General features: G+C 32.2%; 1 protein-coding gene across 1 annotated transcript; it reads right to left on the reverse strand.

Annotated features, from left to right (window-relative positions):
* Positions 1-8,006: 8,006 nt before the first annotated feature.
* On the reverse strand, positions 8,007-10,397 carry LOC120119069 (proline-rich receptor-like protein kinase PERK4). Its single transcript, XM_039138966.1, has 8 exons — positions 10,010-10,397; positions 9,135-9,737; positions 8,973-9,059; positions 8,819-8,889; positions 8,654-8,730; positions 8,414-8,552; positions 8,149-8,310; positions 8,007-8,069 (listed from the first exon to the last, which is right to left on the reverse strand). Exons 1-8 carry the CDS (start codon positions 10,395-10,397, stop codon positions 8,007-8,009), a joined length of 1,590 nt encoding a protein of 529 aa, XP_038994897.1.
* Positions 10,398-11,265: the final 868 nt, after the last annotated feature.

Genomic DNA, 11,265 nt, shown 5'->3' on the forward strand with positions numbered 1-11,265 from the left:
GAGTTCAATGATCAAATTGAAAAAATTAAAAGTACGGTGAGTGAATAGGAGAAAAAATAAAATTCAGTAAATAAACGTATAATTTATCCAATTTAATTTGTCGTTCAGTGGTAATTGTGTTTAAAGAATATGTTCATTATTAATGACTAAAAAATATGTAAACATATACAACTTCATAATCACACAATATTATATAAAAATAATCTTTTTAGTTCACTTAATTTCAAAATCTCAATTCATCCTATATAAAAATACTGTTTTAATTATATTTTTAAAACATATTTTTATATTAATTATTTTTGCTTTAAAAAATATTATATATTACTTTTTCTTTCAATATTTTTTGTGGACATACTATTATTTATCATATCTTTGGAAAGTTGTTTGGAAATTAATATTATTTATTAATAAGAAAGAGGAAGAGTAGTTAGACATTATACCCTAAACTTAAAATAAATTAAAACAAAGATAATATTTTCCATCAATATATAATAATTATAAATATTATTTTTAAATTATAAAAAAATGTTTCATATACTATTTATAATTTAATAGTTTTAGCCAGTGTAAATTCAAACTTATCCAACTTATAAAAACGCCTTTAATTAAAGCTATTAATTAGAGCTGTCCCGTATAGAGTATGGTCCATAAGTTGGCCTTTATTATGAGCTATCGAACTATGTCATAAATTCGGTGGCCCTTCCTAATTCCCGAAGCTTTATGGCATTGCACCAACTTCTATCGTTTGACAATTCCTTCATTAACGTTTCTAGAAACATTGCCGCCAAGGAAAAAATGGTCGAATGATTTTTCCTTTCTCTAGAATTGCATGATTGATAAAATGACGGTCTCTTGTTCCCATATGTAATGGGGTAAGGGGAGGTAAGATAGTAGGTTGCCCCCAACACTAGGTTGAGAGCAGCTTCCGTAAGAGACTTCCAAATTATGAAATGACCTCTATGGGACTCGATCCCACGACCTCAAGGTTAAGAACCTTGTGCTCTACCAACTGAGCAGGATTGATAATATCTTAATTTAATAATAGTAAATTACACAAATGATCCATGACTATAAGGTATTATTTTATTAAGTCCCTCGACTATTAAAAGTTACAAAATTATCATTCAACTATTCATTATGTTCCAAACTTGTCTTTTTTCATTAAAAAATTGGCGGTTGTCTAAGTTAGACGTTAACATGATGTCTGAGATATGATAGTCATTTGAGATTCTTGGATCAAATTTATCATATCACAATCAATAGGTTAACGTTCAACTGAGAATACTATCAATTTTTAATAGAAGATGACAAGTTTGGAACATAATGAATAGTCGCGTGATCATTTTATAACTTTTGATAGTCAAGGGACTCAACAATGCAACACAGGGACGAAGTTCCTTTAGGGCCCAAGGGGGCCCCGACTCCTGTTAAAATTTATATATTCGATATAATTTTGGTTTGATAGTACTCCAGTTTATGTAAACATAAATATTTAAATTTAAAAAATATAAAAAAAAATATTAAATATTTAATCAATTAAGGGTCAAACTAAAGAATGATAACTCCATGTTATCAAAATTTTGATCTAATTACAATTTAAGTCATTGTAAGTTTAAATATTATAGAAATTAGAAGTTATCTTTTGAGTTTTGAGTTTTTTTTAATTTAGGGTGAATACAAGGTAATATATGTACAAATAATTTAAACTATTTAACAATGAACTCTCATACCCCTACATACGTGCTTGAACTTGGGACCTTAAGGATAACAACAATCCCTTAATCACTAAGGTCACTTGGTTCATGCTGAATTTCGAGTTTAAATACTTAATAAGTCTTTATATATATTTTAAAATAATCTAATATTTCGGCCCCTGCCAATATTTAATTCTGGCTCCGTCCCTGATGCAACACTCTATAGATGAAGGACCATTTTATAATTTTTAATAGTCGAGGGACTTAATAAAATAATATCCTATAGTCGGGGACTATTTGTAACATCCTCAATACCGGGTTAGTGATCAAATTGTAAAGTTTTAGAATTTGGTGACTAGAGTAGAACCATGGATTAGTTCAATGATTTATTTGGAAATAAATCATAAAAGTTATTGGTAATTATTAAATGAAGTAAAAGGTAAAAAGGTCAATTGACAAGGAAAGATATTTTCTCCCCTTTATTAGGAGATTAACACGTGGGGGAGAGGAAGATGAAAACTCTCTTCTTCTTCACTTGTTTTCTTCTTCTCTAACGTGCTCAAGCTAGGCAAATGTGAGTTTCTTTATTTGTTGATTATTAGTTGAAATTTAAGGTTGAGTTTTGATTATTAGGTGATAATTAAGCATAAGAAGAGCTTAAATTATCTTGAAACAATAAGATGAAGAGAATAGAGGGGATTAAAGAAAAGAGAGAAATAAGTGAAATCTTGAAAGAGGGTTCTTTAATGAGGTTTTAGAGTGAATTTGACTTATCATCAATCTAATTAACATGTATGAAGTATTAGAATTGGATTTGTAACATGTTAAAATTTGGGTATGATTCTTGAATTTCTTAAGGAGAATAGGATATGGAGGTTAAAGAAGTGATTATTGAGTAGAAATGAGGGCAAATATGTATATGTAAGTAAGGAATATGAAAGGGGATGAAATATGAAACATTTGAGTTGAATTAAATGGATTTTCAGGCTTAAAATGTAAATTCTGGGCAAGGTGTATCGATGCACATTGAATGTGCATCGATGCACTCTTTAAAGAAGAAACATCGAATGCAAATGGTGCATCGATGCATAAGGAGTGCATCGATGCATCCCTTTAAAATGAAAACATCGAAGGTAATTTGTGTATCGATGCATGGGTAGTGCATCGATGCACTGTAACATGCATCGATGCACTTCAAGGGGAAATTGAAATAGACATTTCTTCTGGTCTAAGAAATGATAGATTATATTATAACAATGGGATACTGATATGTATCAATGTATAATTATGTAGATATCGAACACGAACAAGTTCCAGGTTGTGTATCAAGTTAAGATTCGATCGGAAGAGAGGAAATCATAAAGTGGATTGAAACTTAGTGAGGCCAAGGTGAGTGCACATTATTTAGTATATGATGTTAAATGGAAAATAAGACTTACGATAAGTCTATTTCCAATAGTAAAATGCATGAATTCATAGAGGTATGTGTTTGCTATGATTTATATGTGTGCATGAGTATATGTGTTATTGATATGATTCTATGATCATAGGATGTAAACTATGTGATAAGTAATAAGTGACTATATGGAATTATATGAGAACAAGAGATAACAATGATTTACATGTCATATGAAAACCAGAGAAGTGTTATAAGCAAAGTGACATATATGTGATAAATGAATGATATGAAAAGTGAGATAAACAAAGTATGGTTGATTAGGTAATATAAGTTATAAGATGAGAATATATATAAATATCAAATAAGTTATGAGATAAGTTATATGACATTGATATATAGGCTAGATGAAAGTATACACATGAATACATATATAAGTTTATATGTTATTTTATATGATATGGGATATACCCATGAACATATGTGATGTGATATATGTTATGAGAAATGACCCATGTGACTAAGTGTGAATTGATATAAGTATGTGATATATGTGTTATATGTTACATGATACGACATACGAGTTACATGAACAAATGAGAAATGATATAAGTCATATGAAACGATCTACGTGAATACATGCACTTGTGATACATGTGATATGATATGAGATATATGGTTACACATACATGTGGTATGTGACAGAAGAGAAATAAAAAGTGATATGAAATGTTATAAATGATAATGCCCATGTTATGTGATAGGAGAGCTAGGGGTATAGTTGGCATGCCAAGAGTCGAGGGTTTACCTATGTCTTTCGAGACATATGGACAGTTTACCTAGGTTTTTCGGGATCTATGGACAGTTGCCGAGGTTCTTTATGACCTATGGATAGTTACCGGGGTCTTTGTGACCTCTGGATAGGTCCTTCGGGACATTTATACGAGTTGTGGTGACAGCATAGTGGTGCACAACCTCAATAGACTCACGTATCTACAGTTCTCACATGTGTACCATGGGTTAATAAAGAGATAATATTAATAAACTGAATATGATGATATGTTTGTTTCCTTATGAAATGTTATGTGTGATATATGATGGTACAAATGGTAATTATAAGATTATATGATAAAATGAATCAATGATAGTGATAAGAATGAAGATGATGATATACTTGCTTGTGTGTTTGATTTACGATAGTATATATGTTTTACCTGACATGATATATATATATATATATGTTATATGTCATACATGTTAATGTATATGTGAATGAGTATAATTGATTGATATGATGATATAATAACAAGTCTATCAGATATATAATATGGACATAAAAGATCATAGGAACATGAGATAAGAGATATGAATGATAATGACATATATGTATGTATGTATGTATGTATGTATGTATGTATGTATGTATGTATGTATGTATGTATGTATGTATGTATGTATGTATGTATGTATGTATGTATGTATGTATGTATGTATGTATGTATGTATGTATGTATGTATGTATGTATGTATGTATGTATGTATGTATGTATGTATGTATGTATGTATGTATGTATGTATGTATGTATGTATGTATGTATGTATGTATGTATGTATGTATGTATGTATGTATGTATGTATGTATGTATGTATGTATGTATGTATGTATGTATGTATGTATGTATGTATGTATGTATGTATGTATGTATGTATGTATGTATGTATGTATGTATGTATGTATGTATGTATGTATGTATGTATGTATGTATGTATGTATGTATGTATGTATGTATGTATGTATGTATGTATGTATGTATGTATGTATGTATGTATGTATGTATGTATGTATTTGTTACATATAATAGTATATGAGTTGTAAGAAATGATTACTAGTAAATGTTTATATTATATGTTTATTGCCTCACTAAGTCATAGACTTAGCGTGTGATTGTTTCACACGTAGGTTACAGAAGTGAGAAGAGTAAAGAGCAATGTGGATCTAGACAAGTCAGTTCTCCTTACAGATGGTCAGATTAGAAGAAAGATGAATAATATGTATGTTAACAACTAAAGTTTTAGTTGGCATGTATTCAAAATAATGTATTGTATAAGCTCTGAATAGTTTTGTAAAAGTTTTGAATAAGTTATATGTTATAAAAGTTTTAAATTATTCACTAATTTTGTACAAGCAAAAGTTTTGAAAAGTCAATGTGATATCTCGGACTCGGATCCGGGTCGGATACTGGTTGGGGGTGTTACACTATTTATGTACTTAATCCATTTAATAATTGCAAATGAAATGAGTTTTGGATTTCATTTTCTTTGAATTAGTCAAAATAAAACCCTTAGGTGGCGTTTGGTTGGATAGAATCCCTTGGAATTAGTGGGAATTAGAATTCAATTCCACCACTTTCCCATTTTGGTTCAAGTTTTTCAAGGGAATTAGAATCCCTGATGGAATTCAATTCCATCAAAAAATGGATGGAATTCAATTCCCTTGTTGAAGGGAATTAAAATTTGAACATACCCTCATTAATCATTTGGTAACTTATTTATATATTAAATAAAAATATTTTTTTATTATTTCGGGTCGAGTCAGGTTTCTAATTCATATATTCGGGTCGGGTTGGGTCCGGTGAAACTTTATTTTGGTCGGGTCGGATCGGGTTTTTTTTAAGTGTGATATTCGGGTCGGATCGGGTTCGGGTTTAGGGTGAAAAAACTGGACCAACCCGAAAAAATATATAATTCAGGTCGGGTCGGATTAAGTCACTGTTTTTATTAAATAAAAATAATTTTTTATTATTTCGGGTCGGGTCGGGTTGGATTTCTAATTTATATATTCGGGTCGGGTCGGATGAAACTTTATTTTGTTCGAGTCGGGTTCGGGTTTAGGGTGAAAAAAACCGGACCGAAACCCGAACCCGACCCGAAAAAAATATATAATTTTACCTTATATATTTAGGAATAATTACAATAATACCCATCTCTATATAATTTTTTTCAATTAAGTCAATGTTTTTATTGAATAAAAATATTTTTTATTATTTTGAGTCGTGTCGGGTCGAGTTTCTAATTCATATATTGAATAAAAATAATTTTTGGTATATTTTTTGGTAACTAATTAACATACTCCGGTTGGAATGTATCGAAATATTACTCTATCTTTTGGTAACTTATTAACATATTTTGATTGCGATGATTTTAACTTATAATGTTTATTAGCATGATTTTTATAATTTATTGAAATGAATAATCAATCAATAAAATGAAAATTTAATATTTTTTAATTTTTTATAATATATTACTGCATGTAAGTTGTAAAATAAACTAAAATAAAGCAAAAAAACAAGAAGGACAATTCTGTCATTTTACATTACTAAAATCAAATTCATCTGACATGTCTGCGAACTAAACATGATATGGAATTGGAATCCAATTCTATTTCCTGCCAACCAAACAAATTATGGAATTGGATTCCAATTCCTACAGATTCTAATTCCTCCACAGATTCTAATTCTCTCATAAACATTCCAGCGAACCAAACACCACCTTAATGTGTTGATAAGTATTATATAATAGGCAAGTGCAAAAAATTATATGCCAAATATATTCAAATTTACGTATTTTAAATTATTATAGCATTTATATATCAATTAAATTAAAATTTAATAATGATCTCTGAATATTGAAATTGTATGAACCTTAATAAGAAAACTGAAATTTTATATGAATATTTCTCTAAGGTATGTCTCATGTTGATTTGACTAGTCAAATTTTATTGGATTAAGATTAATAAAATGCTAAAATTTATCTATAAATAAATAAGATCATTACAAATATATATATTTTCATCATCGTAAATTTTATGAAAATTTAAAAATTTTAAACATAGCTTATATATATCTTATAAGCGAAACAGGGACGAAGCCACTAAGAGCTTGAGAGGGGGTGCGGCCTCCTATCAAGCTAAAAATTTGTTTTTTTATCTTTAATTTATATATAAAATTTAAATATTTATGGGATAATTGTGAAATTATCCTCCCAATTTTAGAAAAGTTATATTTTGTCTCCCAAGTTGAAGTCGTGGCTCTGTCATTGAAGTGAATTGTTAATAACTGTTAACCGTTTTTAATGATTAAGATATAATTAATAAAATTTAATAATCGTTATAACGGTTAACTAACTGTTTAAACTAAATAATACGATTAACTGTCTATAAACAACTCTATTTTAACCACGTCATGTCTTCACTCTACACCACTAAAAGGGGAAAATGAAAAATAAATTATTTTCATAATTATATTTTACACTAGAGAGACGATTTTACTTTTATCATGCCCAAAATTTTCGTCCTAGTTAATGGTTACCCCTATATGTTTTTCTTTCGAATTTGGTATTATCATGAATTTAGATAAATATTAAAATTAGTATATATATATTAAGGTATTGCAGAATTGACACTTTTAAATCAGTACGGTGCTTAAGTTAAAGATATGGTTTTAGGTAAGATATCGGAGAGGAAAGAGAGTTAGCAATTAGGGATTTTTAAAATAATTTTTCATAAGAATTGAGTAAATATCGTAATTGACTAGACCCATTAATTTATGTACAATTACTCTATCCTATTGAAATACAACATTAATTAACAATGTTAGACATTAACAAAATGTCCTAAAAATGATGTGTACAAAACCAATTCCCCAATGCAAAAAAAATAAAAATAAGCAATTGTCTTGTTCCCCAATGTTTTGGTTCTTTTTTTGTGTGGGTTTTAGTGCAATATGTTAAACAAATCATTACTCTTGCTCTTGGGTGCTCGCTGCCATCTTCAATGCTAAAAAAGTCGTGGCTTGATTATAGCTGATTGCTTCAACTTGTTCATGTCTGTCTTTTACGAACCGTTGTTGTAATATGAGCTAGCTGTTTATCCCCACCTTCAGATCATCCAGGGACGCGTCTCCTTGTAGGGCATTCACTATCTGCTTTCAATGATGATATTCCATGAGAAATACTGAAAAAAATATAACATTATACGATTAAAGGTTAAACTATGAAAACCTGGCTCATTTTTGGTCGCCTTTTGGCCGAGTGTCTAACACTGGCTGAAGCACAGGTCACCATTCGTTGCATCACCATACGATCGTAGTTACCCTCCAAGAGTGGATCGACGAGCTGGACATGGTTGCCGGTCTCTATTGCACGATCCAGAAGTGGTCGAGCCTGTTCCATACAGTGCTTCATTAGATGGCTTGGAAAGAACAACTAGGGTTGCATTCTCTATGTAATTTTATTGTATTGAAGAGAGTTTTAAGGGTCCACAAACCCAATCTACTAAAGTGTCTTCCATTGTATTATCAACAGGAGGTTTTCCAGTTATAAGTTCTAAAAGCATGATCCCAAATGAGTAGACGTCTGATTTCTCTGTCAACTTGCCAGTTGAGGCATACTCTGGAGCCAAGTACCTAAGACAAAACCAAAATCATTAGAGGAATTCGAATTTTAATTTACTAAGTAGGAGAAATAGCGATCTTTCACTTTCGTACGTGGAATCCGAGTGCCTTACCCGAATGTTCCCATCACACTAGTCGAGACATGTGTGTCGTTGTCAGTGGACAACGTAGCCAACCCAAAATCAGCCACCTATAAGAAATAGGAACTTGGTAGTTTTGATATTCATTTCTTCCAAAGGCGTATTAAAAAAAAAGAAATCAATTTTAAAAAATGATACCATAGCTTCAAAGTTGTTATCAAGAAGAATGTTTGCTGCTTTGATATCGCGATGAATAATGCGGGGATGACCTGCATGTATGGTTCGATAGAGAAATGAGAAGCATCGAGAGAAATGTAGTCCCAGAGAAAGGGGAAAAGTGATATATCCTTACAATCTTCATGTAGATAAGCAAGCCCTTTAGCAGAACCTATTGCAATACGGTGTCTAGAGGCAAAATCCATGACTGGAACACCCTTTCCTGCAGTATGCCATTGGAATGGTTTCAGGACTGCATAAAACTGGATGAATGATGAAGCAAGGAATCAAATTTTACCATGGAGATGATATTCCAACGTATTGTTCGGAACGAATTCGTAGATCAACATTCGTTGTGCACCGGCAACGCAATATCCCACAAGTGATACAAGGTGACGATGGTGGACTCGGCTAATTATTTCAACTTCAGCCTGGAATTCTCTTTCTCCCTGTCCACTACCAGTTTTTAAGCTCTTGATTGCGACCTCTTTTCCATCCGGTAGCACACCCTTGTGAACGTATCCAAACCCACCTTGGCCGATCAGATTTAACTGAGAAAATCCATTTGTCGCAATCGAAAGCTCCTCATAAGTGAAACTGTTCTTGTTTAATCCAAGAGGAATGCCCGGGGGAGGAGGAGGTGGCATAGCTCGGTGGAAAGGGGCTGAGAAATTGTTGCTTGTTTCACCAGTATAAATTGGTCCTAGCATTTGGGATGATGGATTCCATCCATAGCCACCGCCATCACCAGTCGGTGGCTGTTGGGATGATGAACCCCATCCACTACGACGGCTACTACCACCGGTAGGCGGATGTAGTCCGGTAGCATGCTCTGGACCTTGAAAACCATTGCCAAAAGGAGGAGGATTGTTGGAGTTATTAAAATGTGGATAACCACTTGCTGCAAAATCCACAGAATAAAAACCTCATTCATAAGCCATAATAAATTTCATATCAGTTCTCAACTCTTAAAGTTGACCTAGATTCATTGAATTTATAAGGAAAATTTATAGAGGAATCTGCCCTTCTTCATGACAGTGAGAACTTTATTGCAAGTATTTGTAAAATTTCAAGATTTTTCCTCTCCAAAGTATTATCAATGAAGAAACAGAGGATTCCCGGGAAACAAAGGTATTTCTTTGCTTGGGAAGGAAGGTATTGCAGGTTCGTCACCTTGAGGTTCAAAATGTGGATTATGCTGGCGTTTCTTCTTCTGTGGAATAACGCATTTGGCTACAAAAAAGATAGCAACAACGACCAATAATCCAGCACCCGCGGCTACTCCTATAATCATTCTCCCATCAGTTGACTCGATCTTACTGGATGGAGTTTTCGATGGTGACGCATTACCGCCATTTTTTCGAGGAGGCGAGGGAGAGTCTTTTTCGCTGCGTCTATGACCATGTGAAGGTGGAGGGTGGTATTGATTTTTATATTCATGTGTTGGTTGCCGTGGTGAGCTTCGTTGTGTTGATTTGGGGTTATCTCGGTATGAATTCGAAGGTGGTCGGGAGCTATTTTTACTTGATGGGGAATTTTGAGGTGAAGCTGTTGGTACCATGTTTCGTTGGCTTTGCCAAAGTCCGATCCCAGAAAAGCAAGGTCACCACATGAACCCTGAAGGGCACGAGGAACCCTATTCTCATCTCATTGGCTCAGGGGAAAACAATTGAAGAACCCTGAAGAAGATTGAAAGGGAGAAAAAAACTGACTTAAGACCATATATTTTACATATGCAAATGCAAGGAGAGAAAAAAGGAAGAACCTTCAACAATTTGTAATATAAATAATATGTGTTATGCATTGATCTTGGATGGTAAAATTCATGCAATGAACTTTATGTTAACCAGTAGAAGAAGGTACCTGATGGAAGAAGACGAAAGGGTTCTCAAGGGAACGTGAGAAAATTGTGTATGTTGAAATTGTCATCGGAAAAAGGGGACTCTCTGACGTTCTCCGGTGGATTCCGACGAAGCAAAAAAAAAAAAAAAAGATTTCCTTCATGCAAACAACAGAAAGCTCTTGGATAATCAATTGGAAGATGAAACCTCAAAAGTTTGGACCAACTTTGTAAGTATAACCTAGACAATATGAAACCTCAAAAATTTATTCATTTCAATGATTCTTCCTTAAATCCAGCATGTTTGGCCTAGTCAAAATTTAGGGAGCACATAAAATAGATTGCCTATTTATAATGTATTTAAAAAATGATTGTTTAATTTGAATATTTTCTGTATAAATTATCTTTCCATTTCACCATACCATAGGCCATCGGGTGCAGAAAAGATCACTCTGGATTAGAAGTTAAATGCAATAAATCCTAGGAATCAATAAATATTACCATCTTTGGCAAAATAATATGATATTTATCAGATCGAGTTGCAGATACCATAATGAGCAATCCTTAAATAGAAAAAAAATTCATTATT

Source organism: Hibiscus syriacus, unplaced genomic scaffold, assembly GCF_006381635.1.
Source record: "Hibiscus syriacus cultivar Baekdansim isolate YM2019G1 unplaced genomic scaffold, ASM638163v2 tig00110330_pilon, whole genome shotgun sequence".
Classification (NCBI taxonomy): Eukaryota; Viridiplantae; Streptophyta; class Magnoliopsida; order Malvales; family Malvaceae; genus Hibiscus; species Hibiscus syriacus.